General features: G+C 43.0%; 1 protein-coding gene across 1 annotated transcript in view; it reads left to right on the forward strand.

Annotated features, from left to right (window-relative positions):
* The window catches only part of HAPLN3 (hyaluronan and proteoglycan link protein 3), a 73,060-nt gene that overhangs the window by 49,860 nt on the left and 6,877 nt on the right, over window positions 1-16,323 (forward strand). The window contains exon 3 of the mRNA XM_073653270.1: window positions 8,570-8,941. Within this exon, the coding sequence (XP_073509371.1) occupies window positions 8,570-8,941 (372 nt within the window). The remainder of the gene's footprint in view (window positions 1-8,569; window positions 8,942-16,323) is intronic.

Raw genomic sequence — 16,323 nt, forward strand, 5'->3', positions numbered from 1 at the left:
CTTACAATGATGGCGATATGTCAAGATGCCACTCAGCAATGACAGCATTTTCTAACACTCATTATAGTCAGAAATAACCCAGGAAACACTGAAAAGAGGATAATGATGAACAAGGGCTATTTATCACCAGAATGGTGCACATTGACCTCTGCCGTGATATTTGGGGCACATCTCAGTCCCTGATTTCTAGAATGGATATACTGTACGCTTTGTTCAGGTTTAAGTTTTTGTAGCATTAGTCTAAAGCATATATGATATAAATGTAGACGAGTGTACAGGTTCTCGAAACTATAACGGGGGCAACTACTTACCTTATAGATCGGGAAAATCACACCTCTAAAAACTTGCTTGTCGCCAATGCAGATTTTACAGGAAAGAATCATAGGTATAAAGAGTAGACCGTTACTGTAGGCATATCATGGCCAACTCTTCTTCCAATCATATGACAAATGTCAGGTAATCGGCACACAGCAGCTAAAATCATGCTGATGCCCTGGACGTGTAGCTCTAACCTTCACAATATAACATACTGTAATAAAACAAAGCTGTCAAACGTTATACAGAATCGTTTTCAGTCTCTTGTAATTTGTTTCCATTCACCAACATCAAACAGTTCTCTAAATACGCTAAATCACAAAGTATGTTCGAAATTACTAATTAATTCAATATAATAATTAAAGACGCACCCCTCCCATCAAAGTTTTTATCCTCTTAGTACATTGCAGTCATCATATTATATAGCACTGTGTACTTAAAATTGCTCATTTTGCCTGTTTCAAGGGGAGCACCTCCCCTTGAAAAAACATTGGTGAAACGCGCATCGGGGCAGCATGGGGCACACCTGCTTTTGCGCACATGGGTAAGTCTCAATAGATCACTGCCTTTACCTTTTCCCTTTTTACATTTGGGCATTTTTATGGGCAGTGTCCGAGTCATATTATATGTCTCCTCTTCTATCTATATATTTTCTTGGTTGGATCAAATTGACTTGACAGGTCATGCTGAGACAATATAGGATTGGTCATAACTATATGGTTGGTTACTATCTTACAGTGTAGAACATATTTTGTATACTGTATTTATTTGTACCAACCTATTGTACCTTATTGTTCCTTTTCCCATGGGATATATATTATATCGACAGATGTCCCTCATCATTCCTCCTGTATTAGACCTCATTCCTATATATGATGTATTTTTTAATGTAATTCTATCAATAAAATGTGTCTGTTTTTATCTTACCTGGTGGTTTATGGCTACTCCATGGTCCGTTCTTTTGTATATAGTATTTGGCAGTACTCCACCTCCTCGTGATTTTCTTTATTAATGTGGGGGAAATCATTGGTTCTTATGGTTCCCAGCCATGGTTATATATGATGTGCTATTTGAATATTTGTCTAACAGTATCACTGAGAGCATGGAGAGAGAAACAGAGAGCTTTCAAGAACACTGTGCCATATTAATGTAGGTATGATTGATAATGCAACTCACTTCATATTCACTTAATGGGAATATGTCAGCCGGTTTTTACTATGTAATCTGACTGCAGCGTTATTGTAGGGACAGAGACCCTGATTCCAGTCATGTTTCGCTTAGTTTACTGGGTGCAGCAGTCATGATAAAATCACAGTTTTCTCTGCTGTAGATTGAGCAGAGCGGAGATGTTGAGCTGTACAAAACTCCACCCCCACCATTTATTCGCAGCTTTCTGTGTACTTTGTGTAGTGACAGAAAGCCGCTAATCAGTTATGGGGGCATTGTTGGACTAGGAGGCATGAGGCAGCTTGTCCTGTAGTGATAATCTCCTGCTGATAAAATAATGATTGTATTCAAACAGCGAAACACAGGCCAGTAAGTAATACATCACTGGAATCAGGGTCTCTGACCCTACATCATGGTGCTCTTAGATGACATAACAAAAACCCGCTGACAGATTCCCTTTAATATTACTGAGGTGCAGAGAGCTGTAGTACTAGTTTATACCCCCTATATGGAACTATGTAAACAGTGAAGAGTTTGCTGCGCTCCAGCACCATGCATTTGTTGGTGGCTGTGCTTGGTACTGCAGCTAACGACAGCCAAGTGAACAGGACTAAGCTGTAATACCAAGACCAGCCACAACCATATGGTTCTGCGCTAGGTAAATAATGAAGCATGGTGGGGTCCCATGATGACTCAGCTGGTTGGAGGAGGAGCTGGGAGTTGGACTCCCACCAAAATATTATTGATTCTAAGAATATGAGTCTCTCTCTTGTTCAGAATTACTACTTTCTCCTATTATTGTAGCTTGGAAGACTTATATGCTTAACGGTACTTTCCCACAATGAGTATTTGGTGAGGTTTTGCAGCATTTTTGCACTTATTCATTTAGATTACGTGCATTTTTTCATCGAGTCTCAGTGCGTTTTTATCGCGTTTTTGATGCTGCAGGATTTGTCTATTTTTGTATCACCTTTTTTAAGTAAAGCTGCTTAGTTTTTGATATATTTCCTAACTTCTTGGTATTTGACTCTGACTAAACTTTATTGATACAGTCTTGTGCGGAAATGCATGTGCGATTTTTGCCTGTGGATTTTCTGCATCTAATGCAATTCTTTGGGGAAACAAATCTCAGAACGCCCACAAAAGAAATTGACACGTTACGAATTTTAAACACTCTCCGCTGGTCAGCTTACATTGCGTAAAAATAGCCCATGAGGGCATCATGAGATTTCTATAAATCCCATCCACTTTGCTGGAACTATAAGACTGGAAATGCAGCCTTAGGCCACGGCCCCACTATCAGTTTTTGGTCAGTATTCGGTCAGTATTTTTTCTCAGGAGTGGGAGCCAAAACCAGGAGTGGGTGATAAATGCTGAATTGGTGACTTGTTTCTATTATACCTTTTCTCTGATTGTTCTTCACCTGGTTTTGGCTCCCACTCCTGAGAAAAAATACTGACAGAATACTGACCAAATACTGATAGTGGGACCGTGGCCTTAATTGCTCTTCTGTCAGTAAATAAAGCTACTTTGTGACTGTCTGTTCCGGCTTCTTTGCCAGCTTGTTGTCTTATGAAAGACTAGAAGAAAACTGGAATCCGAATATCCCGTGCTTTCTATGATATTATTGCACTATTCTATACCTTCCACATATACAGGGAGTTCTTCCTATATTATGGGATTTCTATTTATACAGTTATGTATTACTGTAAGTTTTCTGATGGTGATCATACAAAGGATCTGATTGAAATAATTAACATGTTGTGAGATGGTACTGACGACAAGAAGCAGCAAGGTCTCCGCTATTGCTTTGTCTGGTGATTGGTGTGGTCGTGTGATTGGTGATATACATTGGTGTGGTTGTGTGATCGGTGATGGAGATTGGTGTGGTCGTGTGATCGGTGATAGAGATTGGTGTGGTCATGTAATTGGTGATGGAGATTGGTGTGGTCGTGTGATCGGTGATAGAGATTGGTGTGGTCATGTAATCGGTGATGGAGATTGGTGTGGTTGTGTGATCGGTGATGGAGATTGGTGTGGTTGTGTGATCGGTGATTGAGATTGGTGTGGTCGTGTGATCGGTGATGGAGATTAGTGTGGTCGTGTGATCGGTGATGGAGATTGGTGTGGTCGTGTGATCGGTGATGGGGATTGGTGTGGTTGTGTGATTGGTGATGGAGATTGGTGTGGTTGTGTGATTGGTGATGGAGATTGGTGTGGTTGTGTGATTGGTGATGGAGATTAGTGTGGTCGTGTGATTGGTGATGGGGATTGGTGTGGTCGGTGATGGAGATTGGTGTGGTTCTGTGATCGATGATGGAGATTGGTGTGGTTGTGTGATCGGTGATGGAGATTGGTGTGGTCATGTGATTGGTGATGGAGATTGGTGTGGTTATGTGATTGGTGATGGAGATTGGTGTGGTCGTGTGATCGGTGATGGAGATTGGTGTGATCGGTGATGGAGATTGGTGTGATCGTGTGATTGGTGATGGAGATTGGTGTGGTTGTGAGATTGGTGATGAGATTGGTGTGGTCGTGTGATCGGTGATGGAGATTGGTGTGATCAGTGATGGTGATTGGTGTGGTTGTGTGATTGGTGATGGGGATTGATGTGTTTGTGTGATCAGTGTTGGAAATTGGTGTGGTTCTGTGATCGATGATGGAGATTGGTGTGGTTGTGTGATCGGTGATGGAGATTGGTGTGGTCGTGTGATTGGTGATGGAGATTGGTGTGGTTGTGTGATTGGTGATGGAGATTGGTGTGTTAATGTGATCGGTGATGGAGATTGGTGTGATCTGTGATGGAGATTAGTGTGATCATGTGATTGGTGATGGAGATTGGTGTGGTCGTGTGATTGATGATGGAGATTGGTGTGTTTGTGTGATCGGTGATGGATATTGGTGTGGTGGTGTGATCGGTGATGGAGATTGGTGTGGTCGTGTGATCGTGATGGAGATTGGTGTGGTCGGTGATGGAGATTGGTGTGGTCGTGTGATCGGTGATGGAGATTGGTGTGGTCGGTGATGGAGATTGGTGTGGTCGTGTGATTGATGATGGAGATTGGTGTGGTCGTGTGATTGATGATGGAGATTGGTGTGGTCGTGTGATTGATGATGGAGATTGGTGTGGTCGTGTGATCGGTGATGGAGATTGGTGTGGTCGGTGATGGAGATTGGTGTGGTCGTGTGATTGATGATGGAGATTGGTGTGGTCGTGTGATTGATGATGGAGATTGGTGTGGTCGTGTGATTGATGATGGAGATTGGTGTGGTCGTGTGATCGGTGATGGAGATTGGTGTGTTCGGTGATGGAGATTGGTGTGGTCGTGTGATCGGTGAGGGAAATTGGTGTGGTCGGTGATGGAGATTGGTGTGGTCGTGTGATCGGTGATGGAGATTGGTGTGGTCGGTGATGGAGATTGGTGTGGTCGTGTGATCGGTAATGGAGATTGGTGTCGTTGTGTGATTGGTGATGGAGATTGGTGTGATCGGTGATGGAGATTGGTGTGGTCGTGTGATCGGTGATGGGGATTGGTGTGGTTGTGTGATTGGTGATGGAGATTGGTGTGGTTGTGTGATTGGTGATGGAGATTGGTGTGGTTGTGTGATTGGTGATGGAGATTAGTGTGGTCGTGTGATTGGTGATGGGGATTGGTGTGGTCGGTGATGGAGATTGGTGTGGTTCTGTGATCGATGATGGAGATTGGTGTGGTTGTGTGATCGGTGATGGAGATTGGTGTGGTCATGTGATTGGTGATGGAGATTGGTGTGGTTATGTGATTGGTGATGGAGATTGGTGTGGTCGTGTGATCGGTGATGGAGATTGGTGTGATCGGTGATGGAGATTGGTGTGATCGTGTGATTGGTGATGGAGATTGGTGTGGTTGTGAGATTGGTGATGAGATTGGTGTGGTCGTGTGATCGGTGATGGAGATTGGTGTGATCAGTGATGGTGATTGGTGTGGTTGTGTGATTGGTGATGGGGATTGATGTGTTTGTGTGATCAGTGTTGGAAATTGGTGTGGTTCTGTGATCGATGATGGAGATTGGTGTGGTTGTGTGATCGGTGATGGAGATTGGTGTGGTCGTGTGATTGGTGATGGAGATTGGTGTGGTTGTGTGATTGGTGATGGAGATTGGTGTGTTCGTGTGATCGGTGATGGAGATTGGTGTGATCTGTGATGGAGATTAGTGTGGTCATGTGATTGGTGATGGAGATTGGTGTGGTCGTGTGATTGATGATGGAGATTGGTGTGTTTGTGTGATCGGTGATGGATATTGGTGTGGTGGTGTGATCGGTGATGGAGATTGGTGTGGTCGTGTGATCGTGATGGAGATTGGTGTGGTCGGTGATGGAGATTGGTGTGGTCGTGTGATCGGTGATGGAGATTGGTGTGGTCGGTGATGGAGATTGGTGTGGTCGTGTGATTGATGATGGAGATTGGTGTGGTCGTGTGATTGATGATGGAGATTGGTGTGGTCGTGTGATTGATGATGGAGATTGGTGTGGTCGTGTGATCGGTGATGGAGATTGGTGTGGTCGGTGATGGAGATTGGTGTGGTCGTGTGATTGATGATGGAGATTGGTGTGGTCGTGTGATTGATGATGGAGATTGGTGTGGTCGTGTGATTGATGATGGAGATTGGTGTGGTCGTGTGATCGGTGATGGAGATTGGTGTGTTCGGTGATGGAGATTGGTGTGGTCGTGTGATCGGTGAGGGAAATTGGTGTGGTCGGTGATGGAGATTGGTGTGGTCGGTGATGGAGATTGGTGTGGTCGTGTGATCGGTGATGGAGATTGGTGTGGTCGGTGATGGAGATTGGTGTGGTCGTGTGATCGGTAATGGAGATTGGTGTCGTTGTGTGATTGGTGATGGAGATTGGTGTGATCGGTGATGGAGATTGGTGTGGTCGTGTGATTGGTGATGGAGATTGGTGTGGTTGTGTGATTGGTGATGGAGATTGGGGTGGTCGTGTGATCGGTGATGGAGATTGGTGTGATATGTGTGATGGAGATTAGTGTGGTCATGTGATTGGTGATGGAGATTGGTGTGGTCGTGTGATTGATGATGGAGATTGGTGTGTTTGTGTGATCGGTGATGGATATTGGTGTGATCGGTGATGGAGATTGGTGTGGTCGTGTGATCGGTGATGGAGATTGGTGTGGTCGTGTGATCGGTGATGGAGATTGGTGTGGTCGGTGATGGAGATTAGTGTGGTCGTGTGATCGGTGATGGAGATTGGTGTTGTCGGTGATGGAGATTGGTGTGGTCGTGTGATTGATGATGGAGATTGGTGTGGTCGTGTGATCGGTGATGGAGATTGGTGTGGTCGTGTGATCAGTGATGGAGATTGGTGTGGTCGTGTGATCGGTGAGGGAGATTGGTGTGGTCGGTGATGGAGATTGGTGTGGTCGGTGATGGAGATTGGTGTGGTCGTGTGATCGGTGATGGAGATTGGTGTGGTCGGTGATGGAGATTGGAGTGGTCGTGTGATCGGTAATGGAGATTGGTGTCGTTGTGTGATTGGTGATGGAGATTGGTGTGATCGGTGATGGAGATTGGTGTGGTCGTGTGATCGGTGATGGAGATTGGTGTGGTCGGTGATGGAGATTGGTGTGGTCGTGTGATCGGTGATGGAGATTGGTGTGGTCGGTGATGGAGATTGGTGTGGTCGTGTGATCGGTAATGGAGATTGGTGTCGTTGTGTGATTGGTGATGGAGATTGGTGTGATCGGTGATGGAGATTGGTGTGGTCGTGTGATTGGTTGGGATGAGGATCAGACACGCTGCTAGGACTGGCCTTAGTTTTGCTTCCTGGCCTTGTTCCTTAGTTGGAGACAGCTGGTGCAAATCCTGGCCAGAGTGCTACAGAAATAAAAATGATAATATAAGACATACTTTGTGTAGCGGTTCACAGACGTGGAGTTAGAACATGTTTTAAAAGAATTCCTCAAAAAAAGAATCAGATATGATAGTAGTTAACTCCCAATATCTTCGATATACCCATTGTTATATTTGATAATTTACTACTTATCTTCACTAAGAATAGCTGACAAGTAAGCTATGGTGACTGGTTAGACTCCACAAGTCTAACACAAAATCATTATCCACTGATGACCCTCATTTCTTGAGTTTGTGGAATCTGCCACACAAATTGCCCACATCCAACTTTCCTAGATTCACACTTCAATTGTAAAGCTTTATAAATACTTTGTTGTGAATCCTAAACATTTGCACATTCTCCTCTAGATTTCAGTGAAATGCTAGAAGTGCTCCGATTCTGTAAACTTAGTGGTTGTTAAAGTTACAAATTGGCTCCCTCTAGTGGTCACTGATCAGAATAGCAATCAGTGAAATTGTGCCGAGTGTTTTAGGCACTTCTGGGAATGTACGTAGCAGCAATGTTCTTCGGGAATAAGTGAAGCATTTTGTGCATTGGTAATGTAAGTTTTAGTTCATTTGATTATATTTTATAAATAATAGAAATAAAAATCATGTTAATTTGGTAACACGGCTCCAGGTTGCTTCTTTAGAAGTTCTTCCTTAGTTATGCATGTCACATTATCTGTTTAGCACAATAGTATCCAGGTATGAGGCCGTGGTATCCGGAAACGCAGCTGCTATGGAGCTTGGTTTATAGGGTTCTACTTAGCTGTAGTTATTGATTAGTGTGGAGAGGGAGACATGAACGCTGATCACTGTAGAATGAAGAACAGGAAATAAAATCCACAGTCCTTTAGGCCACGTTCACACTATTTAGTGAGTTTTTTACATCAGTATTTATAAGCCAAAACCAGGAGTGGAACAATCAGAGAAAAGGTATAATAGTAACACGTCACCACTTCTGTATTTATCACCCACTCCTGGTTTGACTTACAAATACTGATGTAAAATACTAACCAAATACTAAACATGTGAACATGGCCTTAATGTCCTGGTGGAGTAGAACGTTGTTTTAAAGTGCTAAAAAGTCACAAAATATAACAACATTTCTATGCCATAAAAGTGATGCACAGCCATTGCTAAATTCCTCCCATCGTGATCTCAGCTCTGTAAATTCTCTTCATGTTGCTTTGTGTTACAGTTATTCAGTTCAATGGTGTGAAACTTGTGGTTAACACTCTGGAAGATGCCCTCTTCGCCTACCGAGGAGGTAACATCACACTGCCATGTACATACCACTATGAACCAGACCTACAGTCTCCAAGAAGACTCCGCATCAAGTGGGCCAAGCTGCACAAGGACAACACCAAGGAGAAGGATGTGCTGGTGGCCATTGGTTTAAGGCATCGCAGTTTTGGAGAATATAAAGGTCGAGTACATTTACATCAAAAGAAGCCTAATGAGGTGTCCCTGGTTATCACTGATCTACGTCTGGAGGATTATGGAAAGTACAAGTGTGAGGTCATCGATGGACTTGAAGATGAAAGTGGCATTGTGGAACTAGAATTAAGAGGTGAGCAAAGAATATGAACACACAACATTAGCTGATAATGGAGACCTTCTGGCATATATAAAGGGTTTGTGTAAAGTTTTGACCTTATCCCTTATCCGTAGAATAGGGTCTAATTTCATGATTGCTAGGGATCCGACCATTGGAACCCTCACCGATCCTAAGAACGGGCATCTGTAGAGCCCCATCTGAATGGAGCAGAGGTCGAGTATGTGCACATCCATTCTCTATGGGTCCCAGATAATGAATGGAGGGGAGGTGCTTTCTCATGATCGGCGGGGTGTAAACTTGGCAATAGCCTTTAAGACCTACTGGGACTTATTATAGTGTATGAGGATAGACTTATTAGGGCGCTTTCCCATTGCGTTCCAGCCCCGTTAGGGCTTACCTCCGAACCACCCCTCACAAATTCAGATTCGGACGTATGCGCCAATGGGACCATAGACTATAATGTCTCTGTCTCTTTCACTGGACCCCAGGAAAATTGACCTGGACAAAACCATTTGATCAGGGCTGGGAGTACATGTCCAGTGCTACAACATGTTGGATCCTGGCATCTTGTGGGCTGCAACACAACCACTTTTACTTTCACTATGCTGTGATGTAGCAGAGGGATTTTCTGGTCTTTAAGCAAAGTCACCATGTGGCCTTAGCCTAAGTTAAAGGAGACCTGTCACATTTTGTGGTCTGATCTGTGGCCAGCACGGTATAGAAGGAGAAGCTGAGCAGAATGATATATAAATTCAGTATAGTTTCTTTTTTATTCATTGAAATCCCTGGTGTTTGTATGTATATAAGTCCAGTGGGCTGTCCTACTAGTGATTGACGGCATTTCTGCATACACAGTCATACAGGAAAGACTGTCAATCATAGATTAGGACGCACACTGGACTCCTATACATAAAACTGCAGGGATTTCAGTGAATAAAATGCAAGATTGACTGAAACATTTCTCATAAAAATGTATCTAAATCTGATCAGCTCTTCCTGCTCTATGGCATCCTGCCTACAGATCAGATCCCATTATCATCATGAAAGGTTCCCTTTAAAATTCAATGAAAGAGGGAAAGTATTTGCTGATAGTTTCCCTCTAGCCCCAATTCAAGCTTCAAATTTCCGAATCCTTCATTTAGGACCAGAAGACGTCTTCCTCTGAAAATTACAAGGGGAGGAAATACCAGTTCCAATACCACCGATGCTTCTGTAGATGAGAATGTGGCTATTGTGATCCCCAGGAAACTAAAAGAAGCGAGATCAATCACTATGCTGGCGCATATTTTTAAGCAATAGCCAGAACATATTGAGAAAGAATAATTTAAAGTTTAACAGACCAAATAATTGCTAGATTATTTTTTGCATTTCTAAAATTGGCCACTAGATGTCAGAATTAACAAGATATTTGAAATTATCGCTACATCTAGAATTTCGATCATTAAAATGTATAATTTATTTTGCCTATGAAACAAAAAGAAAATCAGAATTGATGGATAAAAAGAACATGTGACTGAATGTAGATTGACTCCTTGTTCAAATACGTTGGTTTGGAGAAGATAAATCTGTGAATAAATGTAAATTTCATTTTTTATCAGGGAAATCAGTAATTGAAGGTGTATTCAGAATATGTGGAAGTCATAGGGGGTCCCACACTCAAGACCTCATCCTCTATGAGAGATAGATGCTACTTTAATGCTCAAAATTGTGTAAACCTTTAGAATAAATTGCATTTTTGACGTTTGATGGCTCCTAACACCAGTTTTTTTAAACCACTTAGGAATTGCACAGTGCTCTATCACTGTATGAAGCAGGTTTGCACGCCAGTCTTAATTAAGTATGATGAGCCAAATTCATTAAGATGCGTGTACTTCATTAAGCCAAATTCATTAAGAAGTTGCAACTTACAACTGCCGTGCCCCTCTGCCAGAAATGTTACTCCAGTCAGGACTGATATACATTTCAGCATATGCCAAAAGACTCTCAGTTGTTGCACAGAACGCATGATGTGAGGATTCACAAGTCTGCAGTCACATAGAGTGATTGCAGACTTATAGTTTCAGACTGGACAACCAGGGGTGCAACTACCGCGGTCGCAGAGGTCACGACCGCGACCAGTCCCGTGAGGGATGCCAGCACAAACTTCAACTGGATGTACATCCTTGGATGCACATTCAGCTGAAGTGTATTGCGGCGCAGAGACCGTGTCAGGTCAGTGCGTGGCAATACACGCTGCCGGCCAATCAGAGGCCAGCAGATGATGTTGGCGTGCATGTGACTGGGGACACATGGCAGTGACATCATGCGCTTCCGTCGCTTTCAAACTGAAGTCAGCTGCCGGCTTCAAAAGAGGAGGGATAGGTGAGTATAATTGTTTCTTTTTTTCTATGCATTAAAGAACAGCGGCAGAATGAGGGACACATATCAGGATGATGTTGTGGCATAGGATAAGAGACATATATACAGTGCCTACAAGTAGTATTCAACCCCCTGCAGATTTAGCTGGTTTGATAAGATGCAAATAAGTTAGAGCCTTCAAACTGCAAACGAGAGTAGGTTTTATGAACAGAAGCATAAATCTTACAAACCAAAAAGTTATGTTGCTCAGTTGAATTTTATTAAATTTTAAACATAAAAGTGTGGGTCAATTATTATTCAACCCCTATGTTTAATATTTTGTGGAATAACCCTTGTTTGCAATTACAGCTAATAATCGTCTTTTATAAGACCTGATCAGGCCGGCACAGGTCTGTGGAGTTATCTTGGCCCACTCCTCCATGCAGATCTTCTCCAAGTTATCTAGGTTCTTTGGGTGTCTCATGTGGACTTTATTCTTGAGCTCCTTCCACAAGTTTTCAATTGGGTTAAGGTCAGGAGACTGACTAGGCCACTCCAACACCTTGACTTTTTCCCTCTTGAACCAGGCCTTGGTTTTCTTGGCTGTGTGCTTTGGGTCGTTGTCTTGTTGGAAGATGAAATTACGACCCATCTTAAGATCCTTGATGGAGGAGCGGAGGTTCTTGGCCAAAATCTCCAGGTAGGCTGTGCTATCCATCTTCCCATGGATGCGGACCAGATGGCCAGGCCCCTTGTTTGAGAAACAGCCCCACAGCATGATGCTGCCACCACCATGCTTGACTATAGGGATGGTATTCTTGGGGTCGTATGCAGTGCCATCCAGTCTCCAAACGTCACGTGTGTGGTTGGCACCAAAGATCTCGATCTTGGTCTCATCAGACCATAGAACCTTGAACCAGTCTGTCTCAGAGTCCTCCAAGTGATCATGAGCAAACTGTAGACGAGCCTTGACATGACGCTTTGAAAGTAAAGGTACCTTACGGGCTCGTCTGGAACGGAGACCATTGCGGTGGAGTACGTTACTTATGGTATTGACTGAAACCAATGTCCCCACTGCCATGAGATCTTCCCGGAGCTCCTTCCTTGTTGTCCTTGGGTTAGCCTTGACTCTTCGGACAAGCCTGGCCTCGGCACGGGAGGACACTTTCAAAGGCTGTCCAGGCCGTGGAAGGCTAACAGTAGTTCCATAAGCCTTCCACTTACGGATGATGCTCCCAACAGTGGAGACAGGTAGGCCCAACTCCTTGGAAAGGGTTTTGTACCCATTGCCAGCCTTGTGACCCTCCACGATCTTGTCTCTGATGGCCTTGGAATGCTCCTTTGTCATTCCCATGTTGACCATGTCTGAGTGCTGTTCACAAGTTTGGGGAGGGTCTTAAATAGTCAGAAAAGGCTGGCAAAAGAGATCTTTAATCCACACATGTGAAGCTCATTATTCTTGGTGCCTGAACTACTTCTTAATACTTTAGGGGGACCAAACAGAATTCTTGTGGTTTGAGGGGTTGAATAATAAATGACACTCTGAATTAACTTTTAACGTTTTAAAAAAAAAACAAAAAAAAAAACAAAAACAAAATTTGCTGCAGTGCATTTCCCACTTCCAGGCTGATCTACAGTACAAATGTCACAAAGCCAAGTTAATTCCGCATGTGTCAACCAGCAAAATCTGCAGGGGGTTGAATACTACTTGTAGGCACTGTATACACCAGGATGGGGATTATATTTATATTAGGGTGGGGCCAGGAAGGGGAACATATACAGTACGGACCAAAAGTTTGGACACACCTTCTCATTTAAAGATTTTTCTGTATTTTCATGACTATGAAAATTGTACATTCACACTGAAGGCATCAAAACTATGAATTAACACATGTGGAATTATATACTTAACAAAAAAGTGTGAAACAACTGAAAATATGTCTTATATTCTAGGTTCTTCAAAGTAGCCACCTTTTGCTTTGATGACTGCTTTGCACACTCTTGGCATTCTCTTGATGAGATTCAAGAGGTAGTCACCGGAAATGGTCTTCCAACAATCTTGAAGGAGTTCCCAGAGATGCTTAGCACTTATTGGTCCTTTTGCCTTCACTCTGCGGTCCAGCTCACCCCAAACCATCTCGATTGGGTTCAGGTCTGGTTACTGTGGAGGCCAGGTCATCTGGCGTAGCACCCCATCACTCTCCGCCTTGGTAAAATAGCCCTTACACAGCCTGGAGGTGTGTTTGAGGTCATTGTCCTGTTGAAAAATAAATGATGGTCCAACTAAACGCAAACCGGATGGAATAGCATGCCGCTGCAAGATGCTGTGGTAGCCATGCTGGTTCAGTATGCCTTCAATTTTGAATAAATCCCCAACAGTGTCACCAGCAAAGCACCCCCACACCATCACACCTCCTCCTCCATGCTTCATAGTGGGAACCAGGTATGTAGAGTCCATCCGTTCACCTTTTCTGCGTCGCACAAAAACACGGTGGTTGGAAACAAAGATCTCAAATTTGGACTCATCAGACCAAAGCACAGATTTCCACTGGTCTAATGTCCATTCCTTGTGTTCTTTAGCCCAAACAAGTCTCTTCTGCTTGTTGCCTGTCCTTAGCAGTGGTTTCCTAGCAGCTATTTTACCATGAAGGCCTGCTGCACAAAGTCTCCTCTTAACAGTTGTTGTAGAGATGTGTCTGCTGCTAGAACTCTGTGTGGCATTGACCTGGTCTCTAATCTGAGCTGCTGTTGACCTGCGATTTCTGAGGCTGGTGACTCGGATAAACTTATCCTCAGAAGCAGAGGTGACTCTTTGTCTTCCTTTCCTGGGGCGGTCCTCATGTGAGCCAGTTTCTTTGTAGCGCTTGATGGTTTTTGCAACTGCACTTTCAAAGTTTGCCCAATTTTTCGGACTGACTGACCTTCATTTCCTAAAGTAATGATGGCCACTCGTTTTTCTTTACTTAGCTGCTTTTTTCTTGCCATAATACAAATTGTAACAGTCTATTCAGTAGGACTATCAGCTGTGTATCCACCTGACTTCTGCACAACACAACTGATGGTCCCAACCTCATTTATAAGGCAAGAAATCACACTTATTAAACCTGACAGGGCACACCTGTGAAGTGAAAACTATTTCCAGTGACTACCTCTTGAAGTTCATCAAGAGAATGCCAAGAGTGTGCAAAGCAGTCATCAAAGCAAAAGGTGGCTACTTTGAAGAATCTAGAATATAAGACATATTTTCAGTTGTTTCACACTTTTTTGTTAAGTATATAATTCCACATGTGTTAATTCATAGTTTCGATGCCTTCAGTGTGAATGTACAATTTTCAAAGTCATGAAAATACAGAAAAACCTTTAAATGAGAAGGTGTGTCCAAACTTTTGGTCTGTACTGTATAACAGGATGGGAAATATATATACCAGGATGGGGCCAGGATGAGGGACATATATACCAGGATGGAGGGCATATTTATATACCAGGATGGGTCCCAGGATAAGAGACATATATACCAGGATGAGGAATATATATACCAGTATAAAGCCAAGATGAGGGACATATATACCAGGATGGAGGGAATGTATATATACCAGGATGGAGCCAGGAAGTGGGATATATATACCAGGATGGAGGGAATGTATATATACCAGGATGGAGCCAGGATGAGGGACATGTATATAACAGGATGGAGGGGCCCCAGTTCAAATTTTGCATTGGGCCCCATCAGATTCTAGTTACGCCACTGCGAACAGCCCCTTTAACTTTGGCAGAAAATGAGCTGACTTTTGCCACATTTTGGTGAAAATTTGTTGCACTTACTTTTATAAGCTATGTGCCCACGATGCAGAAATGCTCAGGATTTTTTCCTGAGCGTTTCTGCATCTCCCTGGCAGAAAAAACGCATGTGGATTGTACATGCGCTTTTCCTGCCAGGGACATGCGGAAGTAAAGCGTTCTTCACATGCATTTCCGCATGCGGGTTGACAAGCGCTTTTCAAGCGATTTTAGCATCACTTGGAAAGTGCTTGTCAACTTGGTCACACTACACTGTGTTCCAAATTATTATGCAAATAATATTTTCTCAGATTTTCCCAAATTACCTATATGAATTGCAGTCATTGTAATTTTCCAGTCAAATAACTATTAGAGTACAATTGAAAGGTTTTTGTACAAACTGCCTATGATAACAGTATATTTTTAAAAAAATAAAAAACTCAAACTGCACTCAAAATGCATGTTCCAAATTAATATGCACAGCAGAGTTTTCAACCTTTTCATTTTAATAAAGAACAAAAAAATGGTCATTTTTGAAATTATAAGCATTAGCAGGTTATTACAAACTGAAATCAAACAGTTTTCAACTCAAAACTTTATTCTAGGTGATGTTACATTTGCACATAGGACCCCTTGTTCGAAAGGAGCTTCTGAACTCTCTCGTACATTGAATTTGTCAGGTTTTGGATGGTTTCTGCTTCAATTGTTTTGCATGAGGACAGAATACCCTCCCAGAGCTGTTGCTTAGATGTGAACTGCCTCCCACCATCATAGACACTCCTTTTGATGATGCTCCAGAGGTTCTCAATGGGGTTGAGGTCAGGGGAGCATGGGTGCCACACCATAAGTTTGTCCCCTTTTATGCCCATAGCAGCCAGAGATGCAGATGTGTTATGTGCAGCATGAGACGGGGCATTATCATGCATGAAAATGATCTTGCTGCGGAAGTGCTGTTTGAGAAACTCAACATACATTATGGAGTTCATCTTTACCCCTTCAGGGATCCTAAAAGGGCCGACAATCTCTCTCCCCATGATTCCAGCCCAAAACATTACTCCACCTCCTCCTTGTTAGCGCCGTAGCCGTGTTTGCATGGGGTGTCCATCAACCAGTCATCCTCCACTCCATCCATCTGGACCATCGAGATCATTTCATGTAACATCACCTAGAATAAAGTTTTGAGTTGAAAACTGTTTGATTTCAGTTTGTAATAACCTGCTAATGCTTATAATTTCAAAAATGACCATTTTTTTGTTCTTTATTAAAATGAAAAGGTTGAA

This window comes from Phyllobates terribilis, unplaced genomic scaffold (genome assembly GCF_046119375.1).
Source record: "Phyllobates terribilis strain yellow unplaced genomic scaffold, ASM4611937v1 Scaffold_11__3_contigs__length_659146591, whole genome shotgun sequence".
Lineage (NCBI taxonomy): Eukaryota > Metazoa > Chordata > Amphibia > Anura > Dendrobatidae > Phyllobates > Phyllobates terribilis.